This window comes from Entelurus aequoreus, linkage group LG18, assembly GCF_033978785.1.
Source record: "Entelurus aequoreus isolate RoL-2023_Sb linkage group LG18, RoL_Eaeq_v1.1, whole genome shotgun sequence".
NCBI lineage: Eukaryota > Metazoa > Chordata > Actinopteri > Syngnathiformes > Syngnathidae > Entelurus > Entelurus aequoreus.
The window spans coordinates 32,248,892-32,269,937 of NC_084748.1; the positions used below are offsets into that span (position 1 = coordinate 32,248,892).

General features: G+C 38.5%; 1 protein-coding gene across 3 annotated transcripts in view; it reads right to left on the minus strand.

Annotated features, from left to right (window-relative positions):
- Positions 1-21,046, minus strand: part of zgc:174863 (uncharacterized protein LOC100136852 homolog) — a 43,932-nt gene that overhangs the window by 10,408 nt on the left and 12,478 nt on the right. For 2 of the 3 annotated variants that reach the window (XM_062026989.1, XM_062026988.1), the window contains 6 exons: positions 18,003-18,085; positions 16,867-17,193; positions 13,133-13,441; positions 6,669-6,785; positions 187-231; positions 43-100 (listed from right to left, as the gene is read on the minus strand). In XM_062026989.1, coding sequence (XP_061882973.1) covers positions 48-100; positions 187-231; positions 6,669-6,785; positions 13,133-13,441; positions 16,867-17,193; positions 18,003-18,075 — 924 coding nt within the window. In that variant the 5' untranslated portion in view covers positions 18,076-18,085 and the 3' untranslated portion in view covers positions 43-47. The remainder of the gene's footprint in view (positions 1-42; positions 101-186; positions 232-6,668; positions 6,786-13,132; positions 13,442-16,866; positions 17,194-18,002; positions 18,086-21,046) is intronic. The other variant, XM_062026990.1, reaches the window with a different exon arrangement.

Below are 21,046 nucleotides of genomic sequence, written 5' to 3' on the forward strand. Positions count from 1 at the left end.
CTCTGTTACTAAATATAGTAATAGTATTGTAGGAAAAAATACCTCACTCAAGAGTTCTCTTCGCATTGTGAGCCAAAGGTAACTTGCTCTTCTGGATTACCTTGATGAAATAACACAAAGCATTTAAGAAGTGTGTGTGTGTGTGTGTGTTTTAGGCCAGAAAGAGTCAAATGTGCAAAGGTTTACCTGGCTCAGCATCTTCTGTCTTTCGATATCTGCGGAACCCTTGAACTAAAACACACATTACAACAACATTAGTGGAGGCAGTACGTGGTAAAGACTCACTCCACAAACATACTCCACAGTATCATCTGAGCACGCCAATCAACCGGACAAGGGTAGAAGAGACCCTTATCCAATTTCTGTGTACACAAAAGGGCAATTGCCAAATCAGCACTTTTCCTTTGCCGAGATAATCCATCAAGTGCCCGTTGGAACAAGTCAAAAGTATGTCTTTGCATGCAGTAATCATCATTGGTATATTAGTAATGCGCTACATGCACTCCCTTACTTTTATTTACCGTAAATTCCGGACAATAAGCCGCTACTTTTTTTTCCCTACACTTTTACCCTGGGGCTTATAAGACGGTGCGGCCAATTTTATGATTTTTTTATTTTTTGCTGACAGCCATAATAAAGAGTTCTCCCCCCAAAAAAACAAGCAAATACAATGAGAAGGTGTTTTATTTTTTGTGCTATGGCGCCATCTTTTGGACACGTTTGCTTACTGCAGGTGTCCTTTCCATTTACTGGTAGTGCTTTTTTATTTATTTTTTCAACCAGAGTGCCGTTCAATCTTTTAGCCATCCATAGCGTTTTTACTCATATTGATTCTTCAGTCATCACTCCAAGCAATGGTTGTAAATTTTACAATATCAATAAAACTTTAAATTTACTAAACAGTCCCATGTCTGATGTCTGTAGGACGGTTTTCATGCATATTTGTACATGCTATCGTAATGTCATGACACTAGCGTCGTTAGCATTAGCTAATAGGCTAACACGTGTACAAGTGTTTGTGTTAGTATTATTAACTTACAATGGCATTCTTTTTCTATTGTTTAAGTTCTACAAAATCCGCAGTAAACTCACCAAGGTGTCACATTATTGAGTGTCTTTAGCTTATTGGGAGCTCGCTTCCGCAGCTAGCGGGTCCATGATGATGACTTCTGTTTTGTTTGATCAGCCGTTTTACTGCCAGGTTACAGGCACCATTTAGAAAACAATTCGGGTATGTAAATACACATTTACAGTATCTTTCTGTGTAAATAACTCATTTTACAACAAATACAGTATATCTGCAGCTTATAGTCAGGTACGGCTATCATATGGAAAAATATTTTCCCTAAAAATGTATTGGGTGCAGCTCTATAGTACAGAAAATACGGATATTAACTTTTTGGATAAATTGCACTTGTCAGGGTAGTTTTAATGCAACATAGGTTTTTTTACTTGAGTGTTTTCTATATAGAAGAAACACTACTTTTACTTCGTTACACTGAGTTTCATTCCGATCCATATATATATATTTATATCATCATTATTATAATTGCTTGTAAATACATATTCATTTGGCTCATTAGAGAAACTTCTTCTAGCGGGCTGGGTCACATGATGCTGTTTAACCAATCCAACTTAAGCACTAGTGACGTTTGACTCCATTCCACCACTGTAAAAAACCGACATGACGTCAATGTTAATGTTTACTTACGAATCATCAAAAATAATAGTTATATCATGCGCTGTCATCTGTGTCAATAGAAATGTTCATGGTCAAACGAGTCCTTCCAAAGGTATGGGTCAACCCAGGAAAAATGCAATACAACTTCCTCTTATCGGTTGATAAGAGGAAGTTGTGTATCCTATTAAAACTATAGGATCATGTGTAAGTATTATATTAATATCATTTTAAAGTTTGGGTTACAGCTCAGAACACAGTTAGCATTCTTACAATCATGTTTCTAGACAACAGAAAAGAGTCTGATCAAAATATAAAGTGGCTTCATCAAACAGTTTGAGTTAAAAACTATATCGAGCACAGATGTCAAACTCAAGGCCTGGATGTGGCCCACGAAAGCTTTGTAATATTACTAAATGTATTTGTTCTTTCGTTTTTGACAGAAAACAAATACATGTATTGCATGCAATTGCATATACAGTATTTTTATTCAATACTAAATATTCAAGTTATCCATTAAATTGAACGTTGTAAATATGACAATAGATTTTGCGGTAAAGAAAAACAACTGGCTGCTCAGATGCCAGAAATGCACCATTTTTTTAAAAATGGTACCGTTTTCCCATTTATAGTAATACATTGCAAAAACAACAACCATATACAAACCCTGTTTCCATATGAGTTGGGAAATTGTGTTAGATGTAAATATAAACGGAAAACAATGATTTGCAAATCCTTTTCAACCCATATTCAGTTGAATGCACTACAAAGACAACATATTTGATGTTCAAACTCATAAACTTTTTTTTTTTTTGCAAATAATATTTAACTTAGAATTTCATGGCTGCAACACATGCCAAAGTAGTTGAGAAAGGGCATGTTCACCACTGTGTTACATGGCCTTTCCTTTTAACAACACTCCGTAAACGTTTGGGAACTGAGGAGACACATTTTTTAAGCTTCTCAGGTGGAATTCTTTCCCATTCTTGCTTGATGTACAGCTTAAGTTGTTTTAACAGTCCGGCATCTCTGTTGTGGTATTTTAGGCTTCAGATTTTCAATGGGAGACAGGTTTGGACTACAGGCAGGCCAGTCTAGTATCCTTACTCTTTTACTATGAAGCCACGTTGATGTAACACGTGGCTTGGCATTGTCTTGCTGAAATAAGCAGGGGCGTCCATGGTAACGTTGCTTGGATGGCAACATATGTTGCTCCAAAACCTGTATGTACCTTTCAGCATTAATGGTGCCTTCACACATGTGTAAGTTACCCATGTCTTGAGCACTAATACACCCCCATACCATCACAGATGCTGGCTTTTCAACTTTGCGCCTATAACAATCCGGATGGTTCTTTTCCTCTTTGGTCCAGAGGACACAACGTCCACAGTTTCCAAAAACAATTTGAAATGTGGACTCGTCAGACCACAGAACACTTTTCCACTTTGTATCAGTCCATCTTAGATGAGCTCAGGCCCAGCGAAGCCGACAGCGTTTCTGGGTGTTGTTGATAAACGGTTTTCGCCTTGCATAGTAGAGTTTTAACTTGCACTTACAGATGTAGCGACCAACTGTAGTTACTGACAGTGGGTTTCTGACGTGTTCCTGAGCCCATGTGGTGATATCCTTTACACACTGATGTCGCTTGTTGATGCAGTACAGCCTGAGGGATCGAAGGTCACGGGCTTAGCTGCTTACGTGCAGTGATTTCTCCAGATTCTCTGAACCCTTTGATGATATTACGGACCGCAGATGGTGAAATCCCTAAATTCCTTGCAATAGCTGGTTGAGAAAGGTTTTTCTTAAACTGTTCAACAATTTGCTCACGCATTTGTTGACAAAGTGGTGACCCTCGCCCCATCCTTGTTTGTGAATGACTGAGCATTTCATGGAATCTACTTTTATACCCAATCATGGCACCCACCTGTTCCCAATTTGCCTGTTCACCTGTGGGATGTTCCAAATAAGTGTTTGATGAGCATTCCTCAACTTTATCAGTATTTATTGCCACCTTTCCCAACTTCTTTGTCACGTGTTGCTGGCATCAAATTCTAAAGTTAATGATTATTTGCAAAAAAAAATGTTTTTATCAGTTTGAACATCAAATATATTGTCTTTGTAGTATATTCAACTGAATATGGGTTGGAAAGGATTTGCAAATCATTGTATTCCGTTTGTATTTACATCTAACACAATTTCCCAACTCATGGAAACAGGGTTTGTATTTTAGACTAAAAAACTGTCCACCCAGTCACCAGAATTTTACTGTAAAAAAGGGGAAGCCATAACTGCGATGTGGCTCTCAGTGAAAACAAGTTTGACACCCCTGATATAAAGTGTATTTAAAAGTATAATTGCTACAATATTGTAACAGGTATATTAGGGTAAATAGTTGAAATAAACCAAAAAATTCTGCTTGCCAAATCCTTCATTTTTTTAATAAATGCAAATCAACAATAAAATGGTGCTTTTAACATGTTTGCAATAATAAAAAATAACTTGCGTGCTCTTTTTACACTGGCCGTGTGGGAACTACTGTATGTTAGCATATTTGTCAGCGTAAGTTCCAGCCCTGATTACTACCCACCTCTGCCTGTGCACTAATCAGCATTTTAGGATGAGGTGGATGGATTTTCTCGGCAAAGGAGAAGAGATCACAGATTCTGACAGACTTGTCAATCATATTTAAGAGAAATAGGCCTTTTGAGTACTTGGAAAAAAGTTTTACATCTTTGTGTTCAGCTCATGAAAAGTGGCAGCAAAAACAAGTGTTTATATTTTTGTTCAGTGTATTGATGCTTAATGTTTAAAAAAATGGATGTATACAAACAACATATATATATTTTTTAAATCCAGTGCAACACACAAAGAAAAAGTTGAAACAAATTTGCACACCTCACCAAACTAGTTAGAAATAAAGAAGTGCATGTAGAAACTAGCATGGAATGACACTGGAAATGTGCCAGTAGATAGAAGACTACCACTAAAACTAACATTCAAGGGCTTGTTTACACCACCCGGCAAAAATAGCTTTGGGAAAATTCCACTTGTGGATGATGAGAACAAGAAGGAACAGACCACTTTGCAGCGTGATAGTCAGATGGCAGCTTTTGCTCTAATGCTTTCATGTCTTATGTGGGCATCCTCTAATTTCTATGCCACTCAAAGGTCTGATTGTAACTGAGCCTCGTTAAAGATCTAAAGTGGCACACGCACAACAACAACCCTGTGTTCTGCCATTCAAAAATGGATGTGACATGCTCGCAGATCCCTTCTGTTTGCAGAGAGTTGTGCTTGCAACGCAATAGAAAATGGCGAGCATAAATGCGCAAAGAAAAGAGAACATTATCGTTCTCCTGACAAGACAAGACTATTTTATCTTTGATCGCCATGACACTGTCACGCCCGTGTGACTGTTTTGGACTCATGTTTACTTTTTCCCAGTGTGTGGTATTTCAGTTCCTGTCCAATGGCCCTTATTTTGTTATTCTCCCTTCTTCATTTCTATGCACAGGCATCCAAACCTGCTACCTGATTGGCAACCAGGGCACACCTGAGCCCGTTTGCCAACCAGGCTCCTATTTATTTTAGCAATGTCTGACAGACCGCGTCGGTTCATTGTTGTTTCTCATATCAATGCTATGCTCTGTTGTTTCATTTGGCTACGCCTAACACCAAAAATGATTCCCGGGCGCAGCCACCGCTGCTGCTCACTGCTCCCCTCACCCCCCAGGGGGTGATCAAGGGAGATGGGTCAAATGCAGAGAATAATTTCGCCGCACCTAGTGTGTGTGTGACAATCATGGGTACTTTAACTTTAACTTTAATGATAGATAAACTATTGTTTGTGCTTTTAGAAGAAGTTTTGTGCTTTTACTTAAAATTCGCCTCCTTTGCTCTTTTCCCCCCACGACCTCGTGAGTGTTTTTCTCTTGCTCATTAAATCTTATTATTTTCTCACCATCTCCCATCAATCTCGTCTGTTGCATCTTGGTGTCACACCGTGTTTAGATTACAGTTGAGTGCATTGAAAACAAAAAATGTAGATTGTTACACTAACTGCTGAAGTAAAATGGGTTAAAAGCTCAGCACAAAGGAACTATATAGTTTATTCTTATCACGTCAACAAAACATGTCAAAACACCTCTTTTCAAACCAATTACACACTTCCGGCTTCACAATTATAGTGTCACATTCAGTTTAACTACAGTAACGCCATGAAAAATATCTTAAATGGTGATCATGCTTTCATTGTCAAAGATGTCTTGTAATGTAATCTGTGATATTTATACCGAAATAAATGCTAGTACATCAGTTGAGGACTATAAGTTGTATTCTTCTGACGTCACATCCGGCTTGTATACGAGGCTCAAAGTGTTGGGCCAGCTAGCGTCTGTTGTCATCGCTTTCTGGGCAACATTTTACCTTTCTCAAAGAAAAATGCCCTACGCTTGTCTTGTTTTAGGCTGTTGGAACGGTTTAAATTGCAAAAAGGATAAAAGTTCCTTGAAAGGTAATCAAGAAAAACGAAAGATGTCAAGATTTTATGAAAGAAAATGAGCAAAAGGGCATGCACACCAGTAGAAAAAGGCAAAATCGAAAAACGCACAAGTTTGCCATGATCCCTTTGTTAAAGGCTTGTTTTAAATATATTTAGGGTTCAGTATTTCCAACTGAAGTTTTATATTGATATTATTTTTATTTCTTAAAACACATTTTGTAAGTGTTCTGTAAAGCACCAACTCGGCGAGTCTAAATAAAAGTAAGAAAATGTGAGCAAAACCTAAAATAGTTACGCTTTTACAAATGAACCGCACCGAAGTTAATTTGCAAGCAGACGGGTCTTGGCCCACTCGTTCGGTGCACACTGCGAATGATTGCGTTCAAACTTGACCCAACAAATCATACTCGCAGAAGAGACGTATCACAGTTTATATTAACTGAACCAAACATGACATGTGAACGCACCCAGTAGCGCACTACTACTTACAACACCCCTTGCTGATCCGCTTCCACAGCAGCAGTCCAACGATGAGAGCGCCCAAAACCACCAATGGCGCCATTATTTTAGTAACCAGATCAGTGCTTTGTTTAGGTTTTCCCAGACCTGAAAAGATCAGAAATAAATGACAGCATTATGGGTCCAGTAAATCTGGTTTTGACAAACAGGAAGAGCACACAAACCAGCACAAAGAAAGTTTAATTACTGGGAACACTTCCTTGTAAATAGATTATATATTTTGTTAACTTTCCCTTTGATCCCTAAGTGAAACGGAAAGTTAACAAAATGTATGGTTGGGATCTCATCGTAGTTTTGTGACACGCTTTTTGATTCACTTTGGTTTACTTTGTTATTCTTTTTAACACCACAGAATATCTTATATCCTAAAAATCAATCATTACTATTTATCAGTTGTGGTTCTCACAAAAATATTTTGTGAAATAAAACCCTTAAATTAAATGCAAAGATACTTATGTTTATTGATACAATACATCAGGGGTTTATAATCTTTTTCACCTTGGGGCCCACTCACATATTAAAACAATTAGTAATTTTACTCTTGTTTTTTAATTATATAAAACCATGTGTTAATCACAAATATTTATTTATTTAACACATGAACCTTAGGGTTAGGTCAGGCTGATTAGACACATACTGTATGTACTAATCAAATTAACTGCATAAGAAGGGACGGACAAAAATAATTGTACATACAATAATGCTAAAATAAATAGACTAAATTAATAATGAATATGTTTGAACTAAACTGTCAATACAATTAAAGTGTAAATGTAAATACAGCTTCACCACTTTAGTCATAATGTTTGCGCTTGAGAAACTTCTAGACATCTGTTTATGTTTGATTATATATAGTCATCAAAGCCACAAGTGGTGGACAAATGTATTACAACTGAGTACCGCTGGGGCCTATACCGACCAGAGCAGAGAAACAGATATTTTTTGGCGGCACGGCCCAACAATGTTTAAGAAACACTGCAATACATCACTGGATAATTTTGCCCAGTATTTCAAGTGCAAGCATAATAATGGTGTGCCATAACAATGCATACCTGTCGACATTTGTATTTTAGAACATGGGAAATTTCCTGGGAAAATGGGTCAAAATATTGGATTTTTGTTTTCAACACAATTTGTCTAACCTGACTCTTGCCAGACCCTTGTAGTTCGCTGAGCTCAGCACAAGGGTCTGGACTCGAATTTATTGCAAACTCCTTCCAGATAGCAAAAAATAATGAACCAATCAGGATCGCCGGTAGGGATTTCATAGATGTGAACGTCACGGGTTGATTTCGATGTGAGTGGTTGAAGTAGCACGTCATTCAAGATAACGGACAAGTAGTTTATCCAATCACATACAATGACTTTTTTTACAAGGCCCTGGCTTCTGAAATACATCTCTTATTGAGAACTCCCAGATCAATGTGTGGAGCTCAGCGAACTACAAGGATCTGGCGAGAGTCAGGTTACGATTTGTCATTAAATCAATTGGAAACAAATTAATCATTCAAGGACTGTACCCTACATCCTCTGTAGCACAAGAGTGCGTCACCACCCACTAATGCAGTTGGTGGATTTAATAAATGGTTTCCGAGTGAAAAACCCTCTAATATTGTGTTAATAAAGATTTCAAAAATCCTGCGTTCCTTCACAGTACCTATACCGTTTTTAAGACAGTTTTCAAGCTGGCTCCCTTAATTTCTTCCTCGATGTTACAGAAATCAAGTGGAAGTGTGATCAGCTGCCTGCTCTTCTTTCGCTAAGGATAAAAGGTATCCTATTTGTCAAAAACAAAATGTGCAAAGCAAATGTAAATGTTTTTTCAGACGCTAAAAAGAATCACTGCAATGTCCCAATCCCGTTGTTCATGTTCATGAGCCAGTCAATAGATTCGTCACAACCCTCAAATTTTATTAAATTTTTAAATCTAACATTTACCAATGGAGAACAAATGTGTATAGAAAAATATTAAAAATCAACAGAAGAAAGTTAATTTTCAGTTCAAATCATATCTAGCATTTTTTAGACTTACTTTTTTATCTCTCCCACAACGTATACTCTCTCGTACAGTGTCCATTGCAATGAATTATTGATTATCTGGCTACTTCTAGCGACTTTTAGGACAGCTATAGCTTCTTTTAGAGGAGTTGGCAACGCTGTTTACTTTCACTCTGCAAAAAGTTTGAAAAAAGTTTGCCCTGTTGACATGTTAACTTTTGAGCTCATACACGCTTCCAAAACATGAAGTTGAGTCTTGATAAGGAACAAGAAGGACCTGATCCAGTGATGTTGCAATAGTTTAAGAGACGTGCAGTTACAAGATTAAATCTTTTAATCATACATTTTGTAGAAATACTCTGACATCACATGTGGTTTTAGGTATCCATGCTCAATTGCCAAGACGACAGATGGATTAACTTGTTTTGGCAGCTTTGAACTATACACAGTATTGAAGACCTATTCAGATGGTGGTCCAAATCTGGCCTATAACTGACACCACAATGGTCTATGACAGGGATATTCAACTAAATTGTTTCGGTGGCCAAATTTACAGAAAGCTAAGGACCGGGCGGCCAGACTTCTCCCTTCACTATTAGTTTTATTTTGTATATTCCAGAGAACCAGCATCCTCTACAGTACACATTTGATTTTGTTTGTGTTTATTGTGTCAAAGTTACAGGAGTGCTGTGCTGTTTTTAAGGACATTTATAAAACATTTTGGTTTCTCACAAGTTTTTTTTTATCTGAACTCGCAAGCCACCAGCTGAATAGTTGAAATGATGAAAAAGAAAGGACCTAAAACGGAACCTTGAGGAACACCACTGGTATAACTAACAAAAGACCACTGACTGCATCTGAACTAAATAAGCTACGGCAACACCTTAGTTCCACAAAAAAACATTTTGAAAAAACGTCCAAAAAGGAGAGGACTTAAAGAGGTGCCTGAAGGAATCACACTTTTTGACCCTAGTGTTTGCTTGCAAGGTTATAAATGAATGAATGAATGAATTGTATTTATATAGCCCTTTTTCACAATTGTCTCTAAGTGCTGTGCATTGATAAACCCATACATTCAAGATTGGTAGTGGTAAGCTACATTTATACCAATGTGGGTGTCACTGGAACAAGCTGGCTGAAGTATCTTGCCCAAGAACACAACGGCAGCGACTATGATGGCCGATGCTGGGCTTTAACCAGGAACCCTCAAGTTTCTGGACGGCTGCGTTGCCCACTGAGTCACTCAGCCCAATTTGTGTAAAATGTCAATGCAAGGATCTGCCGATGTGTTTACAGTGGTACAAATTACATCAGGAGAACTTGGGAATTTTCTGCAAAAATGTTTGTATCCCAAATTTTGAAATGAACTCCCCGGCCAGTTGAATAGCCCTGGTCTATAAACTCAGATTAACATCTTATCACAGCAGAGAACTCAGGTCAAATACCCTCCTGAGAACAAGCTTCCTCTGCAGTGGAGAGTTGTGTTTGCATAATAGGTTTTTTCCCCCGCATAAAATGTAACTCTGACAAAAGAAATAGGCCAAAAAAAAAATTTCTTAAGAAAACACATTCTGTCCCATAGAAGAGCTTCAACTAGTGTGAACATTATTGTCTCTGATTTAATTCATGACTTTTTTCATGAGTACCACTTAAAGTTTATGATACAATAAAGTCTCACTTGGACTATTGGACATAATAGACAAAATAAGAGTAATACTTAAGGAAAAAGTCTGGAACTTGGACCCCTGGATAGCCCTGCTGTATTGTTGTCTGCTGTCAGTGTTGACAGAAGTGCATTCTGGCATGGATAATCCAAACATATTTGTTATTCAGAAACTATACCTTGAAGACATAAAAGAATGTGATTGCATCTCAACCACAATGTACCCTTGAATTTTCTAGTTGACTTTAGATCTAAAGATTTTAGAAAGACTGAATCAGATTTGGAGGTACGATGGACCTTACTGATAAGTACCGGTACGTCAAAACAACTGCATAAGAAAATCACAAAGTTGTTGTTTTTTTTAGCTCACCTTAAAAACAAAAGTAAACATCCAGTGATCATGTTATGACAAAACTTCTGTGACATGCAAGCCTGCAGCCTTTGCTCGTTCAGTTTTGAAGATACTCGTTGATCAGGGTGTTTTTGTTTTGCGTCAATGATTAACGAAAATAACTAGACGAAAGTTCCTGGTACAATTCTTGCAGGACTAGTTTGGTCTTGAATTGAAAATGGTGCAGTTCGTGTCAGAGGTGTGGACTCGAGTCACATGACTTGGACTCGAGTCAGACTCGAGTTATGAATTTGATGACTTTAGACTCGACTTGACAAAATGTAAAGAGACTTGCAACTCGACTTAGACTTTAACATCAATGACTTGTGACTTCACTTGGACTTGAGCCTTTTGACTTGACATGACTTGCTACTTTCCCCAAAACCCAAAGATTAAAAAGTTATATGGGAGCGCTCCGTAGCTTTCATTTTCTACGTCTGTGTCTATAAGCGTGTGTGCTGCTTGTCAGCTGGTGTGCTGTCAGTACAACAGCCAATCAAATTAGATCTACGTTGTTTTCATCACACAGCTCTCATCCAATCAAATTGCAGGACAACCACCGAACATGAGTTGTCAAACAACGCGGCAGTGAGAAACAATTATGCCAAAGTTGGTTTCGTTCGGGTATAAAAACTACGACTTGGTCAACAAAAAACGAATTGCCGTATGCAAATCACGCTGTTCGAATATTACAGACGGAAACGCAACAACTTCCAACTTCGTTCGACATTTGAAGTTGCACAAAGAAGGGTAAGTTTTGAATGTAAGATAACGTTTATTGGCGAAGTAACATGACTTTTATTTGCTGTGTAGTTAAATCAGTGAGGCTGCAAACTCACTGCTAACGTTATAACCATAGACATCTTATAAGGGTACGCAGCATTGAGCGCTACTGCCTACTGGCGCAGACGAGACGCGGGGCCGCCATCTTGGAGTGGTGATCCGCTCCACTCAGTGCAATTCATTTGGCAGGTACAATGAACTGTCAGCGAATTTAATTAATCTTACCTCACTGAATACCACTGATTTTCACACGTTTTTTTTGGTCATACGTGTAGCTATGATAACGGACACATGTTTTGCCGTTTTTATTATTCATAGTTTGCTTAACAGTAATAGAATATTCTTATACGCTATAAGTGACCAGACGTCCGAGATCAAAACTGGGAATATAATCCCAGAGAAGGGGGAAAAAAACGGTCAGCTATTTTTAAATTGAAGAAACAATATGATTAGGTTATATATACATGCGTATATCCAACATAAACAATGTATGAATACATTAGATATATATATATATATCTTAGGGACCTATAGACTGTATCTCTGTTGCTGCAGCAGCAGAAAGTTTATTCTGTCTTGACACTTTGTATTGATATTTTGTATTACATTCTTCCCTTAAATGATCATGTTTACAGTGATTGTTTTATATGTATTTTTTATGTATGTCGCTTTGGATAAAAGTGTCTGCCAAATACTTAAACATAAGCATATATAAACACCTGAAAGTCTTTATATCAGCTAAAACCACCAATCTGTTTCACTGGATTCAGAATAAAAGCAAATGCTGTCTTACCCAACAATGTTTGTATTTGAATATTGTTACTTGAAGACTTATTCCTGGTTACAATTATACTGTTAAGAAAGTATTGTCTTATATTTTGCCTAAAATGAGAATGCATCATAATCAGTGGCGGCTGGTTAATTTTGTTTTAGGTGGGGCTGAAAGTTTGTAAACCAAACCCCTGTAGGGGCGTCATCCTCCCCCAGAAGATTTCTTTGTGATTTTCACATACAAATATTGAAGATCTTTGCTCCTTCTCAACTCTGTGGTTATATTATTTTCATAAAATACAACCAATAGTACGTTAATGTTTGTTTTTGCAAATGTGTTTATTCTGTAAAGGAATGAGTTAAATGTTTAAAAGTGTTTAAACTATTAAAATGACTGGTTAATAGTGCTACTATGAATTGCAATGTCAGCACTATTATTTTTCCTGCAATTTCAAATGCACTTGTTTTAATAAATAAATACAGCGTTTTAAAAGCATACACAATCTGTGTAAAAATATTAGTCTGTGGTTAAAAGGACTTGAAAGGACTCGAAACTCAAAATGCAGGACTTGGGACTTGACTTGAGACTTTCTAGTCTTGACTTTGGACTTGACTCGGGACTTGCCTGTATTGACTCGGGACTTGACTCGAGACTTGAGGGCAAAGACTTGAGACTTACTTGTGACTTGCAAAGCAATGACTTGGTCCCACCTCTGGTTCGTGTTGCCTCAGCAGTATTGTGAATAAGTCCAAAATATCAAAAAAATGCTTCAAAATCTGAATCCAAATAATTCTGTATTAATACACACACACAGGAGTAGTACCTACTTGGACTCTTCTTGGGGGATAACAGTGTGGCATTGCCGTCCTCTCCGCCAGTGGCGTTGAACACCACGCAGGTGTAGTCAGAGGCGTTCTCCTCTGGCGGCACATTGAGCTTGCTGGAGAGGTGGAACAGTCCGTTTTGTGTCACATTCGCCTCGGTTTCATTGGATCTGATTTCCTTCCTCGTGGGTCCGAAAAGCCAACCCAGTCTGCCCATTGGGTAGCCGCCTTCTGAGCTGCAGGTCAAGGTGACTTGTGACTTTGGCGAGACATCCACGGGGGTGGAGAGGATGGTTGGTTGGCTGTATCTGGCTGTGACAAAAAACAAAGCGAAAGTGATGATTAAGTGATCGCCACGTAACAACCATATGGACCACGGCAGAAGACTTAAGGGGGACATACAGTGAAACCTCGATTTAAGAACCCCTTATCAAACCAACTTTTCAATTTACAAACCACGGACCAAATTAAAAAAGTATCCTCTGATGTACGAACCTTGTCTCAGTAGACGATAGTTTCATTCACCCATTGTGTGTCTCGCAAAGTCACCATTTTGTGCCTGCAGCACATCCATTGTGGGCAGGCTGATCGATCTCCGTGTTTATTCCTTAACTACTGTGCTACTTTGTGTATGTTTTTTTAGCCGGTTTACAATATGTGTCAAGTTTTGTTAGCTCAATATGAGTCCAAAGAAAGCAACAGGCAAGCCATGTGTGGGTTGAAACATTCAGGAAGTATCCACAGCGTTGTCAAGCCTGCTCCCCCCCTCCCCCACCCCTTTACCTGAGGTCAGTTCAGCTTGTTGTTGTTTTGCCTTTGTTATTAAATATAAAGTTGATCCATCATCCCCTTAAGCTTGTTTAATATACAGTACTGTATAGTGAAACCTCGATATATGGACTTAATTGTTTCTTGGACAGGGTTTGTAAATCTAAATGTTTGTATAGTGAAGCAAATGTTTTCATAAGAAACAATGTAAATATGAATAATACAAAACACAATATAAAGTGCTATACACTACCGTTCAAAAGTTTGGGGTCACCCAAACAATTTTGTGGAATAGCCTTCATTTCTAAGAACAAGAATAGACTGTCGAGTTTCAGATGAAAGTTCTCTTTTTCTGGCCATTTTGAGCGTTTAATTGACCCCACAAATGTGATGCTCCAGAAACTCAATCTGCTCAAAGGAAGGTCATTTTTGTAGCTTCTGTAACAAGCTAGACTGTTTTCAGATGTGTGAACATGATTGGACAAGGGTTTTCTAATCATCAATTAGCCTTCTATGCCACATCAATGTGGAATGCGTTCCCAACAGGTATAAAAGAAAGGGCATCTCTATCCTCCTTCAAAACCGCAATAAAAGTTCACCTCCAGGCAGCTACAACCCTAAACTAACACCCTCCCCGGATTGCTAATAATCAAATGTAAACAATCAAATGCAGATACTTTTTCTTATGCCTTCTGATCTCTCTCTCTCTCTCTCTCTCTCTCTCTCTCTCTCTCTCTCTATGTCCACTACTTGATGTCCATATCCTACCCCCCCCCCCCCCACACCCCTGATTGTAAATAATGTAAATAATTCAATGTGATTATCTTGTGTGATGACTGTATTATGATGATAGTATATATGATAGTATGTATCTGTATCATGAATCAATTTAAGTGGACCCCGACTTAAACAAGTTGGAAAAACTTATTCGGGTGTTACCATTTAGTGGTCAATTGTACGGAATATGTACTTCACTGTGCAACCTACTAATAAAAGTCTCAATCAATCAATCAATTCTGAGCCAATGAGCAAACACATTGTACCATTAGAACACTGGAGTGATAGTTGCTGGAAATGGGCCTCTATACACCTATGTAGATATTGCACCAAAAACCAGACATTTGCAGCTAGAATAGTCATTTACCACATTACCAATGTATAGAGTGTATTTCTTTAAAGTTAAGACTTGTTTAAAGTTATCATTGAAAAGTACAGTGCTTTTCCTTCAAAAATAAGGACATTTCAATGTGACCCCAAACTTTTCAACGGTAGTGTACATTAGTGTACATCAAACAAACATAAGTGGTGAGGGATTAACTTTCTATTAAATACGAAGCCAAAACAAGAAAAAGCTTAACTGTGCTCTGTATGCACTGCTCTGCCAACACGCGCACATACACAGAACTGCCTTTGGTGCCCTCACAAACAGTCAAAAATCCTTAACTTTAACAACCATATTGCTACAATAATAAACATTTAAAAAAGTAACATCCACTTACGTTAACATCAGCAAAGGATGAGCTGACGAGAAAGGAGCAGGCAAACGGGGATCGCAAAGGGGGCGAGAGGGAGGGTCAGTGTGTGTATTAAAGTGTGTGTTCTTGGAAAAGGCGTTGCTGAGATGTAAATCTGCTTTGGCATATTTTTCCAAAAAAGTCCAGTCTCATCACAAGTAAAACTTGCTGTGGTACTAAGCCTGCTTTGTCGATTCTTCCAAACTTGCGAGCGCCATTAATGTACCGTATATTCCGGGCTATAGAGCGCACCGGTGTTTAAGCCGAATCTACCAAATTTTAGAAGAAAAAATATGTTTACATATATTAGCCGCACAGGACCATAAGACGCAGATATACAGTATATATGCCGATATGAATGATTTTGTTCATGTTTATTTATATACCTTAAGTGTTTCCAAACCAGTGGTTCTTAACCTTGTTGGAGGTACCGAACCCCAGCAGTTTCATATGCGCATTCACCGAACCCTTCTTTAGTGAAAATTAAAATGTTGTTTTTTTTCAAATTCAAGACAAAGTTATATGTTTTTGGTAACACTTTAGTATGGGGAACATATTCTAAGTAACAAAGACTTAATTTAGAGTTTTTTGGACACTAGGGAAACATATTTTAAGTAACAAAGACTTCATTTAGAGTTATTTGGTTAGGGTTAGGGTTAGAGGGTTAGGGTTATAATAAGGCCATGCAGAATAAGGCATTAATAAGTACTTAATAATGACTAGTTAAGAGCCAATATGTTACTAATTAGCATGTTAATAAGTAACTAATTAATGGTGAATATGTTCCCCATACTAAAGTGTTACCATGTTTTTTTACTGGTGCACAAAATGAACCGTGCATGAACATCACCTTGTTCAAACAACAAAACCAACACAGTGCATAAACTCACAACAAATTACACACCTGCAAATCAGTCTGACTTCTGCTGTTGCCGTATCCGTAATACGCCGATAGGGAGAAGTTTTTACTTACACGATGAATCGGGTGTGTCTTGACCTCCGCCGAACCCCTGAGCCCGACTCACCGAACCCCTAGGGTTCGATCGAACCCAGGTTAAGAACCACTGTTCCAAACGGTGCTTGTCACACGGCAGTAAAACGGCTGATCAAAAAAAAAAAAAGTAATCGTCATGAATCAATCAGCTAAACAGACTCACTAACTCCACAGTGACGTTTTGGCGAATTTACAAAAACTCAAATGTTTAAACAAAAAAAGACGTGCGCTGTAGTTATTTCGGTGAAACTACCAACATGCACCAAGCTCTCTGTTCCGCGAGACAGCTACCCAAAAACTGGCTGCTCTGAACAGGGCTGTTTGGAGAGCATTGTAATTATTGGTCCTTGGGTTATTTCGACTGAATCGTGCCAGTTAAAACAACTAGGAACTATTGTAATCTGCGGAATAAATGGCGTCAAAGTTTCCTTTAGCTAAGCATACGCTGTCAAAGTTCTCACCTGCGACATAGAGGTTGGTTGAGGTACTTCCCCCACTGCGGTCAGTAAGCACCTCACATGTGTACACTCCCTTGTCAGCCACTGACGTGTTAGCAATAAGCAGGGACACGTTCATGTTCTTCTTCCACGACTCAGTGAAGGAAAATCTTGGCGTCTTATTATATGAAGGTTCTGTAAATCCCAGCAGGAGAACGCCGTCCTTCTTCCAAATAACCATCTTGACAGTTGCATCTTTGGCCTCTTTTGAGGTTATGATGCCACAATTCAACATTGACTGATGACCATATTTCCCCACGTTGTCCGTCTTGCATTCCAACTTCACGAAAGCTGTGGGAAAAACCTCACTTTTAGAACTCATAGATGATATCAGATGATATTGTCATATCTAGGAGTGTCCCGATACCACTTTTTCACTTTCGATGCGATAGCCCTGAGAAGAGACGAATACCGATATTAATTCGATACGCTGTCAGCATGAATCCTAGTGCGTACTTGTATCATTTTGTAGTGTGGAATGTTAGGATACGCTTGAACAAGTGAAATTACTCAGAGAACAATGCTAGGTATGAAAACCATATGATATTATGCTGTCTTCAAATTGAAGTGGAGTGGTAATTGTTTTTTTTTGGCAGCACCTTTGTGGTCACAATTCATTAAGTTAATTTGATGACACAGCAAATTGAATGATGTGGACACGTTTGTTACTGGATACTTTCCTAATGCGTCTGCCTTGTATCTGTAAGTAATATGCAACTTTAATTATTTGATACTTGTTTATATTGACAAATGTGTTTTTAGACTGAAATATTGTTCAATTAAGGACACTTACTACACATGTCTAGCTTGTGTGCTATTGTGTACTTAGCTGTTGTGCAGCTGCTAGCCTACCATGTTTGCCTTTTGTAAATCACTTTACTGAAATAAAAGACAAAACTAACTTTGTGTGCTTATTGGAGGACATTTAGATGTTAATTGGCTGTCCAGATTTGCATAAGTAAACTCACTGCAGGACTGTTTGCATCGGAGCTTATTGGAGAATTCAGATGCGAGACGATATCATCCGATTTTGCTTATAATTGGACCAATATCATTATATCGGATTGGGACCCTCCTACTCATATCATGATGCATCATACCGTTGATCGTCGTAGTTTGTCCACTGACACAGATCGCTATCAGCAACCACAACAGGATACTAGCAGAGGCCATTGTTGTTTACCTGCAAGACATTACTGTTGGTCATTAAAGAATGTTTATGACATGGCATCAAACTCAGATAAAAAAAATACATTTGTGATTTCCCTTCCTGGTTCGATGACCCGCCCTATCAACCAACCAATCATGGATGTTCTTATACGTGCAAGCACGTCTTGGAAGGAGGAAGGGGAGGGGTTTAGTAGCCCATGGAGGGGGAGCGGGGGAGAACAAGGACCACAACAAATAAGCGGCATTTGTAATTTTAACATGAAATAAATTATATCGATATTACGATATTTTCTTAATTCATATCTTGTTTAAAAATATATCAATATATCTTACAAACTCGATATATCGCCCAGCCCTAGTAGTATATATATATATTTATTTTTATTGTCGCCTAAATAGACCTTTGTACCATATAGTTATCAAACAAAATATACCATACCATACCATACCAACTTTATTTATAAAGCCCTTTAAAAACAACCACAGTTGAAAAACAAAGGGCTGTACACCACAAAGAAATAAAGGCAAAGGACAGACTAAAAAATAAAATTTAAAACACAGGTAAAATACACATTAAAAAAGCAAATACAAAATTACCCTAAGAACAATTTTGTTAGATAAAAAGCAGTTAAAAAAGTTAAAAGTTAAAAACAGTTTAAAGTCTCATGCTGGGTTAAAAGCCAGTGAATAAAAATGGGTTTTAAGATCAAATATGGTATAAACTTCCTCCTAGCTATTAAACGATGGAGCCTCAGATTCAATGCTGTACAATAACGGACAAAGTAAAATATTACACAACATAAAATGACATTGATAACATGTAAAAATTGATTTGTGAGAAAACAAAATAGATTTGTTGAGGTGTGATTTTGGCACCGTAACTTACACGGTTGAATTGGAGTAACAATTGCCGGGTATAATTATAAGGCTACTTGGGTGTGCCTAAAAGAGTGTTGTGATCCAAAACTTTGAGTAGCCAGTTAATATAATGTCTAAGTTCACAAACACAGTCAAATCAGAACACAACGTGGCTGACTGTACAACTGTGCTAATCAATGCACTAATCAACCCTTGAACCCTGGTGCAATAGTCCACTATTATTAGGGACGGCGTGGCGAAGTTGGTAGAGTGGCTGTACCAGCAATCGGAGTGTTGCTGGTTACTGGGGTTCAATTCCCACCTTGTACCTTCCTAGTCACGTCCGTTGTGTCCTTGGGCAAGACACTTCACCCTTTGCCTCTGATGGCTGCTGGTTAGCGCCTTGCATGGCAGCTCCCGCCATCAGTGTGTGAATGTGTGTGTGAATGGGTAAATGTGGAAATACTGTCAAAGCGCTTTGAGTACCTTGAAGGTAGAAAAGCGCTATACAAGTATAACCCATTTATCATTTATTATGATACATCATGTCTTGTACTGTAATGGCTCGCTGTAAAAAAGAAAAACACTTAAAGTGAAAAAGAAACCCCATTGAACAAGAGTTTTGTTTTGTGTCCTACAATACACACATAGATTCTCATCAATAGTTTCAAGTGACCTACAGGAAGGAAGGAAGGGCGCTTTCACTTGCATTTCGACTTTGCCTGGGTTTTCCCAACTCTGTCTGAGAGCACGTGAGCACTGACAGGATTTCTGATAACTGGTCTCGACTGAAGAGAAAGTGTAACCCCTCCAAGACTCAAAGATTAGATCTTTTTCTTCTCGGTTGGTAGAGTGGCCGTGCCATCAACCTGAGGGTTGCAGGTTCGATTCCCGCTTCCGCCATCCTAGTCACTTCCGTTGTGTCCTTGGGCAAGACACTTTACCCACCTGCTCTCAGTGCCACCCACACTGGTTTAAATGTAACTTAGATATTGGGTTTTCACTATGTAAAGCGCTTTGAGTCACTAGAGAAAAGCGCTATATAAATATAATTCACTTCACTTCACTTCACATCTTGGCTTGGTTTTTTTTAACAGAACATTTTTTGGTGAAGCCCCCACAGAACAATGACCATAAAAGAGGAAATTAAGTGGTCCGACATGTCTCTGTCCTGGCTGCTCAGTACAATATGGCTATAGTGTAGTACAGTGCATCCGGAAAGTATTAAGTGCTTCACCTTTACACATTTGGTTATGTTACAGCCTTCCAAAATGGAGTAAATACATTTTTGTCTACAAAATTCTACACACAATACCCCATAAGGACAATGTGAAAAAGTTTTAATAGTAAAAATGTTGCTAATTTATTATTTTTTTAAAACAAAAAAACATTGGCAGCAATTACAGCCTCTTTCAGTTTTGCCAATTCCTCTTTGCAGCACCTCTCAAGCTTCATCAGTTAGGATGGGAAGCGTTGGTTTTCATCCAGGATGTCTCTCTACATAGCTGCATTCATATTTCCCTCTATCCTGACTACTCTCCCAGTTCCTGCTACTGAGAAGCATCCCCACAACATGATGCTGTCACCACCATGTTTCCTTGTAGGGATGGTATTGGCCTGGTGATGAGCGGTGCCTGGTTTCCTCCAAGCAATGATGCTTGGCATTTACGCCAAAGAGTTCAATTTTTGTCTCATCAGACCAGAGAATTTCATTTCTCATGGTATGAGAGTCTTTCAGGTGCATTTTGGTAAACTTTTTATGAAGAAATGGCTTCCGTCGGGCCACTATACCGTACAGGCCTGATTAGTGGATTGCTGCAGAGATGGTTGTCCTTCTGGAAGGTTCTCCTCTCTCCACAGAGGAACACTGTAGCTCTGACAGAGTGACCATCTGGTTCTTGGTGACCTCCCTGACTAGACTAAGATGAATGCAGCAATGTACAGAGACATCCTGGATGAAAACCAACACTTCACATCCAGCCTGATGGGGCTTCAGAGGTGCTGGAAAGAGGAATGAGCGAAACTGTCCAAAGATAGGTGTGCCAAACTTGTGGCATATTGTTCAAAAAGACTTGAGGCTGTAATTGCTGCCAAGGTTGCATCAACAAAGTATAGA